Below are 20,019 nucleotides of genomic sequence, written 5' to 3' on the forward strand. Positions count from 1 at the left end.
GGGGCACGACAAACCATATACTCTGAAAGTGGAATGCGAAATTACTAGCAGGTAAGTACAGTACTAATAGGCTTTGGAATCGCTAGGTCTTGACTATAGAACCTTCAGATTACTTACAGGAGGCCTAGGGGACTCGGGTGCAGAGTGTGCACTCTCACGCGGGATGCGGGACAAAGTCTATGGTAGCTAGTAAAGACAAAGTTAGTGTTCTCGGGCGAACCCGACCTGGTAGGAGGAAAACGAAAGTGGATTCTGACCCTTGGATAGTGAGGCTATGCTGGGGCACCAAAATGCCGAAGTTACCTAGCCCAGGGGCTGCAGCTGCATAGGTCTCAAAAGACGTCGGGAATCCTCGTTGACGAACCAGGAGCCTGAAAGGAAGATGCTGGCAGGCGACCAGTGAAGAGAGTTCGAGTTGATCCAAGCCTGGATCTTGAAGATAGATGACACCTGAAAGCAGAGGGGACCAAGTTCGTGACTACTAGCCAGTAGTCAGGTGGCACCAGGAGGGCACCGGATGGTAGTCACCTCGACTAGGTGAGTGGGCGACGCTGTGCTCTGCAGATCTCACGGACCAGGAGGCGTTGTCGGCGACCAGGATGGAGGAGCGAGCTGTCCCACGATGGATGAAGCTGTCGGCGTCGCTGGACCCAGGATTGGGCAACAAAGCCTTGGCTAATTCAAGCCCACGCGGTGGACCTAAAATGGCGTCTTGAGTGGACCAGGAGGGTCCGGGGTGCTCCTCTTTTGGAAGGGAGCAAGGGCCAGTCTGGAGCAACCAGACCAGCAGCAGTGATGTCGTCGGGCGTCGTTAAGAAGGCCACAAGCCAGCGGGCTAGTAGCCAAACAACGCGGTGAGCAGCAAAAAGCAGAAGGGCCCCACGCAGATCGTGGAGATGCTGGGAGGCTGAACTTCGGTGCTGGAGCTGCTCAGGGTCGGGGCTTCTCGGACCCAAAAGCACTCACCAGAGGATCCCTCGGCGGTCGTGCTGGAAAGAAGTCGTGCAGTCTTGAAGATGGCCGGTCCCTCGAGGTCTCGTTGCACCCACGGTTCTCAGCTTTGCTGTAGAGGTGAGTAGAGGTCAGAGGTGCCAGGGAAGCCGGTTCTCGTCGAGCTGGGCAGTCGGATTCCGGAGGAAGGACTTGCAGCAGACCGCAGTGTTCTTAAGATGGTGCCTGCGGATGCAGGGTGTCTACTCCTTAGTCACAAGGGAGAATCTTGAAGAAGAAATCTTGAAGTCCTTTCGTAGAAAGTCGTGTCTTGATTCCAAAGATGATCTAATTTGGAAGGGTCCCCGCTCCTGCCTTTATCCTAAAGAAAGGAGTGGGTACGCGACTAGGTCCTGCCCTAGGGGTGGGACCAGGAAGGGGGGGTGGTTACACCCCTCTCCCATGCCGGACTTTCCCCAGGCCAGGGGCGGGTGTGCCCCTGGAACTGGTTCTAGCCGGCAGATGCGTAGTGAGCACCGGGGTGCCACTCAGCAGTCACCTTCCTGTAAAGCCCTGCCTACCCAGGATACACAAAACCCTGTCTGGGATGGTGCTAGCACCGCCCCTGACAGGAAACCCTTTGTCCAAGCTCTCCTTGCTGGAAGGACTCCCAGCAGCAGGAGGTCAGACTTGTGTCTGTGGTGGCAGCATCCATTTTGTGGAGCTGAGGCTTCGTTTAACTTTAACCGGGGTTCACAGTTACATACATGTCGTGTCCCTCTAGAAGGGTGGAATGCTAACCCCGTCGCCAGAATTGGCGAGGGGTTAGTATTCCAATTCGTATGACACCTTACTCGACATGTTTTGATAAAGCAATACCAAAGATAGCATTTAACCGCGAGGATTATAATGCACTTAAGAATATATGGTATGCGTTATCATGGAACAGCTATTAGGACTTGGTTCCGCAAGCTGCAAACGGGCTCAGCTCATGCCAGAGCACCATTTCACACGATTCCAAGCACAATGCCTTCAGGATTGTCAAGGCCTGCCATAGGAGTGACTGATAGGAATCTGTGTGTCCATTTTTAGGGTTAGATATAGGTATACTATATCTAAAGCAAAGGGTGATTACACCACCTTGCCCCAGCTGTCGTGCAGCCAGTTGTGTCAGATTTAGATGGCCATCCAGGGGTGGCATAATACATGCTTCAGCCCCTGGTAGGCCCTGGGTACACCTATGCCCTGAGTTACAGGGTCTGATAAGGTGGCCCAGTACCAATTGGAAATGTACCTAAGGTACATGGAATCCATTTTAGAGAGAGAGCAGTAGGCCTGGGGTCCTGATTAGCAGGGCCCCAGGTCAACTAAGTCGGAAAACCAGCAAAACACCAGGCAAAAAGTTGGGGGTAACCATAGTCAGGTATCTACCTTCCTACACAACCCCCCCAAACGAAAGGAGATAAGGCTATCCTTGTCCAGGTAAGCCTATATTGCCTGAGTGGCCATATGAGGTGGTACATGCACTGGCATGGTTACCCCCTGTATCATGGTCCACTAAGCAACCCCTCACCCTAAGGGTATCTGAGGGTCTCCACCATAGGGAATCACTACCTGTGGTGTGCTTTGGCAAAGTAAAAGGCTGGTGTGGGAATGGAGTACTGAAGTGAGACTCCACTACTGTTGGGCTCAACTTCCTCCAATCACTATCCACCATATGTGCCTTTCTTTCCAATACTGAGTTGCTATGAGCTCTCAGGGTCAACCTCTGGCTACCTAAAGCTGGAGGCTGAGTCCCTCTGTTTGGCTTACTGGAGGGGCAGGTCAGGTTTGGGGTTTTTAGGCCCCAGGTTTGGCTGTGCCCAACAGTGTCCAGCTCTGGGAGTTCCCTAACTAAGTTTAAGGGGGATCCCTCAGGAGTTTGTTTTATTTTCACTTGGCTAGGACTGCTAGCTTCAGTGATCCTAATCTGCTTATTGGGGATTTTTGGACAGGGGGCCCTGTGGGGTCCACCACTGGCCTCCCTGACCTCTACAGCCCTGGGCTGATGGAGGCAGGGTTGAGAGGTGCAGGCTACCTGCTCCAGACTGGGTCCCACCTGGGAAGGGTCCACTGCCATCAGGGGCTCTGCCAGGCTAGGCCTGACTACCTCTGGGGCAGTTCCTTCACCAGGGGTAGAGTCAGTTCCCTGAGGAGGCTGGCTCTCACCTAGTGTCTGGGAGGGGGTAGACTTTTCTTCCTCCTCAATGCTCTCTGTTTGGGTGGAGTGATCCATTGTTTCAGGCTTCACAACCCCACTATCTGTCTGAGTAGAGGCTGAGACCATTTCAACCTTGCCAACCTTTTCAGGAGGGCACTCAGTCTGAGTTTGGGCTGTGACTGTCACAGCCCTCCTATCCTGTTCAGGAAAGTCTGCCTGAGCCCGGGCAGTGGCTACCACTGCTCTTCCAACCTTTTCAGGGAGGAATGGTGCTTGGACTGGGGCTGTAGTTATTACTGCCCCACTAACCTTTCTGGGTAGGCCTATCATCCTGGAGTGAGTTTCTTGCTCCACCTCAGCCCATGCTGAGATTTCCAGGTCATTCCCCAGTAAGCAATCTACAGGTAGGTTATCTGTCACTGCCACTCTCATGGGCCCTGTGACATTACCCCAAATGAGCTCGACTACTGCCATGGGATGCCTTCTTTTCACTCCATGAATGTCTGTCACCTGATAAAGAAAACCAGGGGTCAGTTGAGCAGAGGGGACCAGATGGTCAATCACCATGGTGATGCTGGCCCCTGTGTCTCTGTACGCCTCAACCTTCTGACCATTGATAAAGGGCTCTTGTCTATACTTTACCAAAATGTGGGAACCAGTAGTGAAGTTGGCAAACCCCATGCCAGTCTCACAGACAAGAGTGTTGTTAGGGGACCTGGCTAGGCCATAGTCCTCCTGGTTTCCCAAAGTAATGCCCACCACATTCTTGGGGGCACTCCCACCACCTGGGGGATTACCACTAGTGGTAACAGGGGGTCTGGGAGTATTACTTGGGGGTATGTTCTCCTTATTGTTGTTGGCCTTGGGACAACTGTTGTCACTTTTGTAATGGCCTACCTGTTTGCAGGTATGACAATAAGGTTTCTTTTGGGTTTTGGGAGAAGTTTGGAACCCACCCTTTTCAGAGGAATTTTGGGGCCCTGTGGTTTGATCAGATGATTTATTCCCACCCTTCTCTTGAGGCTTGGTTGATTCCTTCTTTTGGTCACCACCCTGGTTCTTAGGCCTGACCCTGGTTCTGACCCATTTGTCTGCCCTCTTACCCAATTCCTGTGGAGAGGTCAGATCAGAGTCTACCAGGTGCTGGTGTAATAACTGGTTCTGACAATTACTTAAGATTTGCTCCCTCATAATTAGATTATACAATCCTTTAAAATCAGTAACCTTACTTCCCAGTAGCCAGCCTTCAAAAGCCTTAGTGGCACAATCAACAAAGTCAGTCCAATCCTGAGACTGAGTTTTCTGGGTATCTCTGAACATCATCCTGTACTGTTCAGTGGTTAAACCAAACCCATCAACCAGTGTATTTTTCAGGACTTGGTAATTGTTAGCATCCTCAGCTCTAGTAGTGAGGAGCTTATCTCTACCTTTGCCTTCAAAGGAGAGCCACAAGATAGCTGCCCACTGACTCTGGGGGACACACTGTACAGTGCAAGCCCTCTCCAAAGCAGTCATCCATTTGTGGATATCTTCCCCTTGTTTAAAGGGGGGCACTATCTTACTCAGGTGTCTTGTGTCAAAACTCCTGTCCCTATTGCTAGGTATAATGCTGCCACCAGTGGGGTTTGCCCCACTCAACTGTTGCTCTCTAGCAAAGGCAAGTCTCTCTTTGGCCAGGGAAAGTTCTTCCCTTTCAATCCTCAGATTGACCTCCCTCTCTTTAGCTTCATACACTCTCCTCTGAGGGGATGTCATCCCTCTGTGAGAAGAGTTTTGAGAGCCATTGGTCGAATGGATCTGTTAGAGCCTCTTGATAGAGACCTAACTCGTCCACTCCCAATGTTAAGCTGGCCTGAGAGGGGCCCCAGGGGTCTCCTAGTACCATTCTCATGCCTGCTTAAGTTGGACCTGGTTAGTCTACTGACTTCTACCTGTCCCTTATCTGCCTCATCCCCTGACAACTCATCCTCATCCTCATCCTCAGCATCATCTGCCTCCTGGAGAGGATGGTCATGGTTATCAAAGGGACCCTGTAAGGAGGGCATACTCCCATCTGGATGAGAAGGATCTGTGTTGGCAGACCTCCTGGCATCATAAGTCTCTAAGAGACCAATCAGAAAGGGAATGGTAGGGTTTGCACCCTGTTTTAGTTTCCTGGAGGTACACACTTGTCTCATCTCCTGGAAGCTAAGAGCAGCATATCTGGAAGTGACCTGTGGAGGGTCCACTGACACAAGGGGAGACTCAGTGTTTCCACCTTTGTCTGACATGCTGATTCTAGTGTGGTGTAAGTGATGCACCTACCTACACTATATGTTTGCCTACTGATCCCTTGCTAAGAGTTGCAGCCAAGGTGTGCTAAGCCTTGAGGAGCTACAACAGCTGGTTCAGTAGAACTCAGAGTATTCTAAGCTAAGTTATATGTACCTGAAGTACTTATGTGATCTTTCACAAGATATTCTTAGGATACGTGTGGTAAAACAACAGCAAGCTCAAATCCCAACCGCTGCTCACCAATGTGAGAAGGTGGCCTGATATGCAGTGGTCACTATTCTAGTGAACACTATGTATCAGTCCAGCAACCCTTATTGATGATTGGTTGTAAGTCAACCTTATAGACCAGCTATCCTAGTAGCGTGGATATGAGCAGTCTAAGGCTAAGACTCTAGAGGGCGTGTTAAGCCAGCTGTTATACCATCACATATACCCCTTGAACACCAAGTGAAAGGACACCACACAAGTGTTATGAAAATAAACAGTGTATTTATTAGAATCACAACAGTCCTGTACTCTTTATGCGGACAGGGTACTAAGCACAAAACAAAACTCTTATGAAAATACTTAAGTTAGCACGATATACACAAGTGCCCGAGGGGCACGACAAACCATATACTCTGAAAGTGGAATGCGAAATTACTAGTAGGTAAGTACAGTACTAATAGGCTTTGGAATCGCTAGGACTTGACTATAGAACCTTCAGATTACTTACAGGAGGCCTAGGGGACTCGGGTGCAGAGTGTGCACTCTCACGCGGGATGCGGGACAAAGTCTATGGTAGCTAGTAAAGACAAAGTTAGTGTTCTCGGGCGAACCCGACCTGGTAGGAGGAAAACGAAAGTGGATTCTGACCCTTGGATAGTGAGGCTATGCTGGGGCACCGAAATGCCGAAGTTACCTAGCCCAGGGGCTGCAGCTGCATAGGTCTCAAAAGACGTCGGGAATCCTCGTTGACGAACCAGGAGCCTGAAAGGAAGATGCTGGCAGGCGACCAGTGAAGAGAGTTCGAGTTGATCCAAGCCTGGATCTTGAAGATAGATGACACCTGAAAGCAGAGGGGACCAAGTTCGTGACTACTAGCCAGTAGTCAGGTGGCACCAGGAAGGCACCGGATGGTAGTCACCTCGACTAGGTGAGTGGGCGACGCTGTGCTCTGCAGATCTCACGGACCAGGAGGCGTTGTCGGCGACCAGGATGGAGGAGCGAGCTGTCCCACGATGGATGAAGCTGTCGGCAACGCTGGACCCAGGATTGGGCAACAAAGCCTTGGCTAATTCAAGCCCACGCGGTGGACCTAAAAGGGCGTCTTGAGTGGACCAGGAGGGTCCGGGGTGCTCCTCTTTTGGAAGGGAGCAAGGGCCAGTCTGGAGCAACCACACCAGCAGCAGTGATGTCGTCGGGCGTCGTTAAGAAGGCCACAAGCAAGCGGGCTAGTAGCCAAACAACGCGGTGAGCAGCAAAAAGCAGAAGGGCCCCACGCAGATCGTGGAGATGCTGGGAGGCTGAACTTCGGTGCTGGAGCTGCTCAGGGTCAGGGCTTCTCGGACCCCAAAGCACTCACCAGAGGATCCCTCGGCGGTCGTGCTGGAAAGAAGTCGTGCAGTCTTGAAGATGGCCGGTCCCTCGAGGTCTCGTTGCACCCACGGTTCTCAGCTTTGCTGTAGAGGTGAGTAGAGGTCAGAGGTGCCAGGGAAGCCGGTTCTCGTCGAGCTGGGCAGTCGGATTCCGGAGGAAGGACTTGCAGCAGACCGCAGTTTTCTTAAGATGGTGCCTGCGGATGCAGGGTGACTACTCCTTAGTCACAAGGGAGAATCTTGAAGAAGAAATCTTGAAGTCCTTTCGTAGAAAGTCGTGTCTTGATTCCAAAGATGATCTAATTTGGAAGGGTCCCCGCTCCTGCCTTTATCCTAAAGAAAGGGGTGGGTACGCGACTAGGTCCTGCCCTAGGGGTGGGACCAGGAAGGGGGGTGGTTACACCCCTCTCTCATGCCGGACTTTCCCCAGGCCAGGGGCGGGTGTGCCCCTGGAACTGGTTCTAGTCGGCAGATGCGTAGTGAGCACCGGGGTGCCACTCAGCAGTCACCTTCCTGTAAAGCCCTGCCTACCCAGGATACACAAAACCCTGTCTGGGATGGTGCTAGCACCGCCCCTGACAGGAAACCCTTTGTCCAAGCTCTCCTTGCTGGAAGGACTCCCAGCAGCAGGAGGTCAGACTCGTGTCTGTGGTGGCAGCATCCATTTTGTGGAGCTGAGACTTCGTTTAACTTTAACCGGGGTTCACAGTTACATACATGTCGTGTCCCTCTAGAAGGGTGGAATGCTAACCCCGTCGCCAGAATTGGCGAGGGGTTAGTATTCCAATTCGTATGACACCTTACTCAACATGTTTTGATAAAGCAATACCAAAGATAGCATTTAACCGCGAGGATTATAATGCACTTAAGAGTATATGGTATGCGTTATCATGGAACAGCTATTAGGACTTGGTTCCGCAAGCTGCAAACGGGCTCAGCTCATGCCAGAGCACCATTTCACACGATTCCAAGCACTCTGCCTTCAGGATTGTCAAGGCTTGCCATAGGAGTGACTGATAGGAATCTGTGTGTCCATTTTTAGGGTTAGATATAGGTATACTATATCTAAAGCAAAGGGTGATTACACCACCTTGCCCCAGCTGTCATGCAGCCAGTTGTGTCAGATTTAGATGGCCATCCAGGGGTGGCATAATACATGCTTCAGCCCCTGGTAGGCCCTGGGTACACCTATGCCCTGAGTTACAGGGTCTGATAAGGTGGCCCAGTACCAATTGGAAATGTACCTAAGGTATATGGAATCCATTTTAGAGAGAGAGCAGTAGGCCTGGGGTCCTGATTGGCAGGGCCCCAGGTCAACTAAGTAGGAAAACCAGCAAAACACCAGGCAAAAAGTTGGGGGTAACCATAGTCAGGTATCTACCTTCCTACAGCGGCAGCCGTGGAAACCGCCGTGGAGGTGGTCGGGGAAACAGGCGGAGCCAGTCCACACCGGCCCCCGCAGCATCCGCCTCTAAACCCTCCTAGTCCGTGCTTTTCGGCCCATGTGACGCCAGTGGGAGGCAGGGTTCGCCATCACCACTGTCACTGGCGCACAGTCACTTCGGACAGGTGGGTGCTGCAGATCGTCCGAAGGGGCTACTCCCTCCCCTTCGAGACGACCCCTCAAGCCATGCCACTGCAACACCACCGCGTATCGGGGGATCACTTGCGGCTCCTGCAGGAGGAAGTGTCGGCCCTCTTGGCCAAGGGGGCCATCGAACGCGTTCCTTGGCCAGAAGTAGGACGTGGTTGCTACTCCCACTACTTCCTGGTACCCAAGAAGGGCAAAGGGGGCCTACGCCCTATCTTGGATCTGAGGAACGTCAACGGCTTCCTCCGGAAGGAGAAGTTCAAAATGCTGACGCTAGCTCAGGTCTTGGCTGCCCTAGACCCAGGAGACTGGATGGTAGCGTTGGACTTGCAGGACGCGTACTTCCACATCCCCGTCCTGCCGGCCCACCTGCGTTACCTGCGGTTCACGGTAGGCCTCGAGCACTTTCAGTTTACCGTGCTCCCCTTCAGCCTTACCAGCGCCCCACGGGTGTTCACGAAGGTGATGGCGGTGGTCGCAGCTCACCTGCGCAGGTTAGGGGTTTCAGTCTTCCCCTACCTAGACGACTGGTTGTTGAAGGCGGGCTCGCCCCAGGCATTCGTCAACCACCTCCAGACTACGGCGGATCTCCTGCACCGGCTGGGATTTTCCATCAATGTGCCGAAGTCACACCTGTGCCCCTCTCAGAACCTCCTATTCATCGGAGCGGTTCTCGGCGCAGTTTCGGGTTTACCCGCCCGTACAGCGGATTCGGGATATACAGGCCCTGATTCCGATCTTCGGGCCGTTATCCTGAGTTTCGGTCAGGTTGACACTGCGGCTTCTGGGGCTGATGGCCTCCTGCATCCTTCTGGTGCATCACGCACGGTGGCGGATGCGGGCTCTGCAGTGGGACCTGAAGTTTCAGTGGGCCCAGCACCGGGGCAACCTGTCCGACCATGTCCTGATCTCGGAGGGCACTGCGAGACAGCTGCAGTGGTGGCTCACGGACCGCGATTGGGTCAACGGCAGATCCCTCTCCCTTCCCCAACTGGAGCACGTGGTTGTGACGGACGCGTCCCTCCAGGGCTGGGGAGGCCACTTGGGAGAGGCGGAGATCAGAGGACTCTGGTCTCCGGCGGAGTCCCGGCTCCATATCAATCTGTTGGAGCTTCGGGCGATTCGTCTGGCACTGAAAGCATTCCTCCCGTCTGTCCGAGGGAGTGCAGTGCAGGTGTTCACGGACAACACCACCGCCATGTGTTACTGCAACAAACAGGGCGGGGTGGGGTCGTGGACCCTATGCCAGGAGGCTCTGCGCCTCTGGCAATGGCTGGAACATCAGGGCGTGACTCTGGTGGTTCAACACCTGGCAGGTTCTCTGAACGCCAGGACGGACGAACTCAGCCGTCGGTGCTCGATGGATCACGAATGGCGTCTGAACTCGGACGTGGCGCAAGGCCTCTTTCTGCGATGGGGAGAGCCTTGGTTAGATCTATTCGCCACCGAAGAGAACGCGCAATGTCATCAGTTCTGCGCGTTGGAATTTCCAAGGCGGCACTCGCTCGGAGACGCTTTTCGTCGCGAGTGGAGCTGCGGTCTGTTGTATGCCTTTCCGCCTATACCTCTTCTGCCCAGAGTGCTGAAGAAGATCAAGCGCGACCGGGCACAAGTCATCCTTGTGGCTCCGGACTGGGCACGAAGGTACTGGTATCCCGAGCTACTCAGTATGTCAGTCGATCCCCCGGTTCGTCTGCCTCTTCAGGAGGACCTTCTGTCGCAGCAGCAGGGGACGGTCCTCCACCCGAACCTGTCCAATCTCCACCTCCATGCATGGAGATTGAGCGGCGACAGTTGCGGCCATTTGACTTGCCTCCTGAAGTTTGCAACATCATTCTGGCAGCCAGGCGTCCCTCCACAAAGACGGTATACGCCTGCAGGTGGAACAGATTTGTGGCATGGTTCACAGCAAAGGCTGTGGATCCCCTCAATGCCCCTCTCTCTGAGGTTCTTCTTTTCCTTCTTTCTCTTGCCCAGCAGGGCTCTGCTCTGGGCACTATCAAGGGCTATCTTTCGGCTCTTTCAGCCTTTCTGAGGCTGCCTGACCAACCTTCTTTGTTCAAGTCCCCTATCGTAAATCGATTCCTGAAGGGCATCACTCATACTTTTCCTCCTGTTCCCTTCGTGATGCCTCAGTGGGACTTGAACCTGGTTCTCACATTTCTGATGTGCGCTCCCTTTGAGCCACTTCACAACTGTCCTCTTCGCCTTCCTTCTTTGAAGACTGCCTTCCTGGTAGCCATCACCTCTGCCAGGAGAGTGAGTGAGCTCCAGGCTCTTTCTTGTAAGCCTCCTTTCCTTTCAGTCCATCCGGACAAGGTTGTTTTGAGGACTAGGCCCTCCTTCTTGCCTAAGGTGGTCACGGCCTTCCACATTGGGCAGTCCATCACATTGCCCACCTTCTTTCCGCCTCCGCACCCCTCGAGAGAGGAGGAGAGGCTCCACCGTCTGGACCCAAAACGTGCGCTCTCGTTCTATCTGGATCGCACACGCCAGTTCCGGGTGGATGATCAACTCTTTGTTGGGTATGCGGGCGCTAAGAAAGGGAAAGCGGTGCACAAGAGGACCATTTCTCGATGGATCATCATATGCATCCAGGCGTGTTACTCCTTGGCTAAGAAGGAACCCCCTGTTGGGCTGAGGGCTCATTCCACTCGAGCCACGGCCACTACAACTGCCTTGGGCCGCGGTGTGCCCTTGCAGGACATCTGCCAGGCAGCTACGTGGGCCTCGTTGCACACGTTTGCAAGGCACTACTGCCTGGACAGTAAAGTCCGGAGGGATGGCTACTTTGGCCGTTCCGTTCTCCAGGACTTTCTGGTGTGAATATTGGTTCGCAGACCCACCACCACGGGGATGGTATTGCTGGGGTATCTATTCTAAGGTAAGGAATCTATCACTAACGTGTCTCTTTCAGATGCACAAGTTACTACTTGTGTAACGATATATCTGTAAGAGACATTAGTTAGTGATAGATTCCTTACCGACCTACCCATCCTCCCCGTTCTGCGAACCGATATCTAGGGTTAAGGTCATTCCCCTTCAGGGCCCTAGTTTCTTGGCACCAGTGTCGGTTTTTGTCATGGCTCTGCGCTTCTGGCGCGGAAAAGCTGTGGCTAAGAACTGACGTCAGCACGCGGAGGCGGTGTCTAAGTACTCCGACGACGTCAGCACGGCGCCACGGACGCGGAGCCGCAGACGACGCCTACCGACGCGCAAGGGTACTGCTACGCAAAACTTTCCGGATCCAGTCTGACGCCTGGGGATATTCTAAGGTAAGGAATCTATCACTAACTAATGTCTCTTACAGATATATCGTTACACAAGTAGTAACTTGTGCGTCTGTCATTTTGAACCTACATGGCCTTTATATGAACTGGGCTATAGTGGTTGTGTGCCCTTTAGTGATGCACCTGACACCAAAAAAGGCATTTGGGGCCCCCTTTCCATTTGCTAATGGGTAAATTGTGAATGTTTTGCGACAGCATTTCGGTCGCAAAACAATGTGTACATACCATTCCAACTCCGTATTAGGAAGGGACACCCTCTACACGCCCCTTCCTTATACCGGACCGCAAAACCCAAATTATGATTCCCTAACAAGTTACTGAATCACAATTTGGGCTTTGTACATCCCAAAAAGCATTTTTGCAATCAGAACCGGCCCAACTCTGCGAATTGGGCTCTTTGCAAACACAAAAATGCCTTGCACATGTGGCCCTTACTTCCTTCTTTCCTATACTCTGAGGGCGTACTGTGATCACTTGTTTCCGGAACTCGGTGTACACTGAACTAATTACTTTTGACTGGGTATGCAGGGCAATGTTTACTTTTTCAGGCTTGAAATGACTCTGTATACGTTGGGCTTGATGCTAACCCATAGGATCATTGCTTGTTGATGGGAAGGAAAGCGCTGGTGCCCCAGAGATGAACGAATTGCCTAGGTGAATGGACTTGTGCAGCTGAAAGGGCAGTTTATGATGAGTGCGTATTTCCAAAAAGACTGAAAAATTGTCGCTTTGTGAAAAGCTATCTAGATGTTGATAAGTGTAAAGTGAAATGGATGAATTATTGTGATTCACATGACACTTTATTGGTGGTTTTCAGTGAGCTTCCTTTTCATTTCAATGAGGTTAATTTTAATATACGTGGGTCTTATTCAGGTTTAGTGGGCGTGAATTGATTTCATCTGTTGTCATGTATGTACTAGCCCAAGTAATGTCTGTTTGATGTATTTTACATTATTTTCTGTTGTCTTCCATTTTTTAAGAGTGATTAGAAAGCTCTACTTTTACACATGCGTTTTCCCGTTTTGTTTTTAGGCAAATAACCTCGCAAATCTTGGCAGTTCTTGCTTTTAATTGTGTTTTTAAATCTACTGTTCCAGATTTTTCCCTGCAATTTTGCTAGTGGTTTTTATCTGCAGTTTTGCATGTATGTTTTCTTCCTAGCGTCACAGTATCACAAGACCTTATCTGTAACCGTGTGTCTAACAGATAGAGTAATACAGTATTATACCATTTGCAGTCCTTTAGAATGTAATTGGTTTTCTTCATTTCTATAGGGCAACCAGTGGCTGTAACAAGCAACAGAGGTGCAACGAAGATAACACAGCGTCCAGGGGCTAACCCCCAGCTAGAATGGCAGTATTACCAAAACAAGACCGATAAAGGCAAATCAGGTATTATGAATGGATCTGCTAAATTTAATTGACATTTTGAGAGTAGTTTTATCTTTAATGTTGTCTATATCGGCAGAAGACTACTTGTTTACAAAGCTAAAGTCATAGATGAAGCAGAGTGTGGTGTAACAATGTAACTGACACTCATAATTATTGAACATATGGTCATGTTGAGTACATTATAGGTAAAAACCATAAGACCAATATAGTTTTTTTAAGAGTATGAAAGTATGTTGCTTTTTGTGTGCAGTGTTTTTAGGTCGAGCCAGGGCAGCGCATGCACTGCTCTGCGAGGCATACTGTGTTCTGGTATGGACTTGAAGCTCTGCTCACTCTCCACCCACAATGTTCAATGGCTTGTGTCATTGTCCTTTATAAACTGTGTCTTTTTATTGGTCTATAGGCTTAGTAGTCACACCTCAGTACTGCCTTATCTCAACTTGTAACCTTGCATAAGGACTGGCCCTCTTACTTGTGTTGTTACTCGGTAGGCTTTAATTACAGCCTCCGAGCACTATTTCATTCAGTGGTTTTCACTTGCCTGCTCTGCTTTTGCAGGCAAGATACGCCCTCTCCTAATGCTTTATTATTGTTTTTTAATAGTACTGCACGCCGCAGTGGCAACCGCGCCTTTGTTTTATTTGCATTTTTTTTTTTTAAAGAACAAGGGGACCCCAGCACTGAGACCCGGGGTAAAGTAAGGTAGGTTAATATAAACAATGGTCTAGGGGAGGCCCGAAGAGTCCTCTGATAGCCTGGGCTATAATTAGTTAAAGAACAGATTGAATCAATTGTACATTTTCACGAGAGTCCTAGAAGGACTAGGTTATTTGATATATATGGACACAAGGTTTTGTTTGAAATGACAACACATTTATTATCTGCATAAATGGAATATCATATATTAGAGTAGCATTTCTAGTGCTCACATAGAACATGGGAGTGCGTGAAGTGAAGGTTTGTAGGTGATTGTCAAAATTTACATACCATTGAACAACAATAGTAATTATCAAAATTCCACAATTGAAAGCAGATTCTTATTGCTCACATGCTCACGTCCTGATGATGATCTCAATAGCTTGAGATCGAAACGCCATTAACCTCCTCAACAAAAACTCCATTGCCACTTTAAATTTTTAATCTTATTTATGCACTCCTCTTTGGGTGGAGCCGGTTAATCCTGTTTATGATTTTATGCCATTTATAAAAGTGTAAGATAACGTACACGTTATTTTCTGAAACTGTACCACTGTTGGATAAAAGAAGAATTCACTAGTCCTTGGAGCAGACAATCCATTAATAAAGCCCTATGTGCAATTATTGGAATTCCATCCATATAGAACCCCCAAAAAAACAATTATATCAGCATAGCGATGATTCCTTAAACCACAACAGTGGAAATGGATACAATTTATTAGGTTTGTTTTAGCTTTAAAATCCAGCCATCATTCCTTGTGCAGACACTTGTACTCCAAAATGTTTTTATTTACAGGAAGGTTGTGTTGGATCATAATTATTCAATGATTATTTGGCTTCAATTTACCAGAAATTTTGTGCAGACATGGTTGCTGCCCAACATTGTGTTTTTTTTACAGCACTTCTTAATAATCTGGGCCAGTCAACAATGCAGAATCTTGATTCAGCACAACCGAATGGAGAAGACTGCGATGTCTCGTCCTTGTCAATGGCTGTAATTTCATCTTGCAGTTATGAAGCTAGGTAAGTAAAATGCACTACTCTTGCTAACCCTTTCTTAAATGGCTTTCGTAGGCAACAGTCATTTTTGGTATTAACATTTATTTAGTCAGGAATATTATGTGCTGTATACCCACAACGAACCTAAAGTGTTGTGGCAAAATGTTCTTGCTCTAAATGATTTTAAGACTGCGGTGAAACCATACTATAACACTGACCCGCTTATGCAGTGTCAAACAAGCATCTAGATGACAGAGGACCGTTTCATATGTGTAGTTTAGGATGACACACAACTTCATAGAATTTTTTATTTTTGCATCCGTAAGAACTTTGGTCGTTCATAACCAATTTCACACAAATCTGGGTGAAATTACATTCACAAGGAAACCTTTCAGTGTGTTAAATTTGGTGGAGATTGGTCAAAGAAATCAAAAGCTATAACTAAAGAGATCCCGAATCCAGCTACTTTCACAAATAACTTTTGAGTCTCCAGAGAGCTTTTCCTTCTATAAGACAGATTACACTGGTGTTACATATTCGCCAGCACAATCTCCAGTAGGTGCTCCCTCCTTTGCTTGTTGATATGGTCCCATACAAAGTAGGGAACATATAGTGCTTGCACCTGCACTGTAATGTAGATGAGGACATCGAGGAAGAGGCACTGTCCAGTGCACTGTCCGTTGCACTGCACTGCCTGTGAGCCGGAAAGAGGCGGTGCAATAATCTGGTGTCTCCAGTGCAGGTGTGAGCTATAGTTGTCCTGGATCATCTATCCCACCCAGTTTTAAAGTGTGTCATGACACATGCCAGGGGAGTATACCCTATCAATGAAACTGCTCAGAGGGTCCATATTTTAGTGTTGTAAGTGTGCGTAATTGTTTGTTATCAAAGTAAAATCCTTTGTGAACATCAGAAGTGTAGCCTACATCTTTTCATATCTATTCTAGATGTTTGCAAGCATCACTGTTCGCAAACGTAATGAAAGCTATGATTAAACTCTGCATGTTGTAACCTGTGCCCTCATGTGCCAAATTGTCATTGCTACCACTTACGTAGTTATGCCTGTGTTTTCCTGGGTTCAGACATTAGGCATACCCCAATTTGTGCAAACATTAAACGTAGCCCATCTGCATATCTGCCTCTCTTCAAGCTTTTGATTGGCCAGAAGGTGTGTGCTTCTACTGAGAAAGAGTGCCAGTATTACAATCCTTGCCTTGTGGAAAAGCATGTGCTTAATGCAATATTCTTAAGTGGTTATGATGACAAGCTACTGATCAAGTTTGATCTGTTTATTATGAAATGTTGAGACAAAGTAGGTAGGAATGACTAATTTATTGTGTAAAGCATTTAAATGGTAATCGGCTTTAAGGATGGATTATTATCACACTTGGTAAATCCCATGGGTTGGTATTTCATTACGTAGAATCCTATAGATGACAAAGGGTTTTGATGTTGGCGGATGATAAAAATTTCAGTAATACTCACACACATATTGAAAGTAGTATGACATCTGATTGGATTTTATTTCAACTTTCTGGTTCTGAAATATTTATATGGAATTTACTGATACATGAGCAGTGATGGGATTATATCCTTGAATGGTATTGAAAACTGTTTCTCTTGCATGCGGTTTAGAACATGTACAATGGTTCCATGGTATCTTTTGTCAATAGGTTTGTTGAATCTATCTGAACTGTCAATGTACATTTAGTGGATAATGTGATCTGCACAAAAAATGCACATTTAAGCCACTTTTCCTGCCATAAAAAATATATTATTAGATCATCATAATACCATGAATAATGTACACTAGTGCCAACAATGAAGTGTAGTAAGGTGAGAAGTGTGAGATTACTAATATACATCAAAAGATAACCGGGATGTCAGTTCAGTATAGTATCAACAAAGTTCAATCCATAGTTTTTTTGTATCTTTGTTCTCAAAAGTTCATGAATGACATCCCAGTAATTGCATCAATGTGTATTGTAGTCTAGGGCATGTTTCAATTTTCCTGAGAATATTAAGAATCCTCAGTAGCCAGCATAGTTTAGATTGTGTCCTCTTCTTTTTAATTACAGATTGTTCGAGACGGCTCTGTTGTGATGAGACCCGCTGCGACTTAAAGGGTCAAAATGTTGACTCAATTTGAGGGATGACGTTTTTGGGCTCAAATTTGCAGTTTTTATGCAGATCAAAGTATCCACTAAAAGCACATTGCCGTGATTGGTCTTGGATATAGGTTTATGGCCGTCACGGTAAATTGACTGTCAGAAAACCCACTTCAAAGTCTATCTATGCAGGGTATTTGAAACACATTTTGGATGCCCTGTGAATCATGATATCCGCTGCATGGTGGGATGACAGGGGCTACAATTAAATGTTATTTGGCTGTCCTGCCTGCCTTTATCTGTCTTATCTATATAATAATTTATTACAAAATGGATTGTGTCCTACATGAGGCTCTGCTATAATAAGTTAATCAACCTTTAGCTTATAAACCAACCGCATATTCTACTATAGACTATACATTCACTACAGCCCACCTGTGTAACATTCCTTTTGGTCAGTTATGCCAGGCTGAGAGCTGGAAATCTGTTCAAATTTTCTGCAGGCATTAGTACCTTTGTTTGAAGTAATAACAGATACTAACTAACTAGATTAGCGATGTAGGCTTTGTGATAAATTAAGCACTTTTGAGGCAGGTAACCGCACCAGTTATTTATGGTTCCACAGTACTACCACAATACTGCAGGAATCAGCACTAACAAATACGATGTTAAAAAAAATTATTATCCAAGTGGTGGCAAGTTGCACATATATTTGTGTCCTTAATGAGTTCCAGTGGCTAAGCCATATTTCTCATGGGAAGTACTATTATCTGGTCTTTTGTATGTATTGTCTGAGGGCAGCCATTCTAATGGGTATCTATATATAAAAAACAATTTGCCATTGTGGTATTCACTCTCATCACAGCCACTATTTCCAGTTTGGGATTTTCATGTGCAAATCTAATGCAGTCAGGCTGGATAGCTGTGATTTGCTTCTATTGAACAAATGAAACCAGCACATCTGGTAGCAATGATTTATAGTTAAAGCCCAGGAGTGGAAACAGGTTTTATGATGACAAGGAGTGAGGTGGCTACCATAGTGCCCATACTACTAGTTCAGTATTGTGGATTTCTGTATTATTTTGTTTACTGTACAACCCATCATGTTTACTGTGTTAAAATGATTCTTATCCTTCACTGATGTCTAGATGTAATGGAAATGGCTGTCTTAGGGCAGTGTATTTATCTTGGATGTTAAAGAGAAAAAGGTCTTTGTACACAATATAGTGTGTGTTTAAAAGCAGTAAAAATCTTGTATTTTGTGCCAGTGCCACAAATCGTTATGAAGGGTTTACTTGAGTTCATTAGACTTTATAATATTCTAAAGGTTATTAACATGATCAAAAATATCCATGTTGAAGAGTTATAATTGTAGGTAGGTAAGAAAAAAGGTTTAGATAAGATGCTTTGTATACTATACTAATTGTATAGAGTCTTTAAACATCTCTGCTCATGTTGTTTCCATTTTTAGACAAGCTGGTATAAGGAATGGAATGTTTTTTGGTCAAGCAAAACAGCTATGTCCAAATCTTATAGCAGTACCGTATGACTTTAACTCCTACAAAGAAGTTGCACGAACCCTCTATGAAACACTGGCAAGGTAAAGAAGGTTTCACTTGAGTTAATCTGTAGCAAATCACAGGTTGTTTCTTTACAGTCTCCAAATTGCAACTTACTTTAAAGAAAGTGAATGTTGTACTGTATTTTACCCAACTAGCGTAACAGATTGTTTATGCTCTAGAAATATCCGTTTTTGAAACTCGGGTTTGAGCTCACACCTTTCAATATCTACATAAGTATGTATTACATAAAGTTTGCTCCAGCAGATCAGCACAGAATGAACGATGTAGAAAGAGTCAACTACGCGTTGTTAACCTTAGTAATTACCATAGGACATTTATTCTACATGAGGCTGTATGCATGTGATTCAGACCTGTCCACCTGAGGAAAAGTTCACCAGTTACAATTTATAACCATTAATAGCTGATAAGGTCAAAGTTCAGCCTCCATTTTGGTAAAATTTAAGGTCTCACATTCTGGTATGTATGTGCAAACCCTAAAGTAAACTCCAGACTACTCATGCTCTCTTCCGTTTGTGACACAACTGACATTTGATAAGCAGGTAAGAGATTTTATTGGCAATAGTGACTTCAAAAGGGAATACACATCATAAGCCAAGTAATAAACAATAGTTCTTTCATATCAGTACTTGTTTTCCAGAAAGCTTATTATTATCTCATGAGTGTTGTATGGAACCATGTCATTGCTGAAAGCTCTTATGTCACTGATAGAGGAGGTATTATACAAGACTTAGAAACATCTCAAAATAACACGATTACTAAAAGACCCATTTCACTGGAAAACATCAGCTTCCAAAATGTGCACTCTCATCTAGGAGAACATTATATCCCATTTAGAAGAAAGAACAGAGGACTGACTTTGAAGTTGAACACTGAATTCAAATCCCAAATGCAACTTGTTCAACTTACATGAGAACTATTTAAAAAAAAAAAAAAAGCCCAAGCTTGATAGTAATGTAAGTCAACAGAGGATTGTAGTATGAAGTTATTTACTCCTTTAATGATGCAAAACATACATTTGATGGCTAAATCACTCTGCTGGAGATGTAAGTCCTGTCCAGGTAATTTAATTCAATGCTGGTAAGTTGCAGCATAGCCCATGAACTATTGGAAAATATTACTGAATGCACTTGATTCTAAATCACAAATGTGAGCTAGATCCTTCAGGAATGATCTTTAATAACCGCCGAATTTCTCCATCTGACACCATTTCAAAAGATTGGCTTGCACAAGCAGTTAAGGCAGCACAGGTTTTACCACTCAAAGGTTGGAAGCCCATCTTAACTGTCTTGTCTGAGGTTTACTTGGTAGAAATGAGAAATGGCATTGCTCTCTATTTTTAAGAAACTCCACTCGTGAATTGTGTGATAAAATATGGGATCC

At 46.9% G+C, this 20,019-nt stretch overlaps 1 protein-coding gene across 1 annotated transcript in view; it reads left to right on the forward strand.

Annotated features, from left to right (window-relative positions):
* The window catches only part of REV1 (REV1 DNA directed polymerase), a 475,128-nt gene that overhangs the window by 225,545 nt on the left and 229,564 nt on the right, over positions 1–20,019 (forward strand). Inside the window, exons 8-10 of the mRNA XM_086934725.1 lie at positions 13,137–13,253; positions 14,849–14,972; positions 18,528–18,656. Of these exons, the coding sequence (XP_086790851.1) occupies positions 13,137–13,253; positions 14,849–14,972; positions 18,528–18,656 (370 nt within the window). The remainder of the gene's footprint in view (positions 1–13,136; positions 13,254–14,848; positions 14,973–18,527; positions 18,657–20,019) is intronic.

The sequence above is a fragment of the Lissotriton vulgaris genome, chromosome 8 (assembly GCF_964263255.1).
Source record: "Lissotriton vulgaris chromosome 8, aLisVul1.2, whole genome shotgun sequence".
NCBI classification, from domain to species: domain Eukaryota; kingdom Metazoa; phylum Chordata; class Amphibia; order Caudata; family Salamandridae; genus Lissotriton; species Lissotriton vulgaris.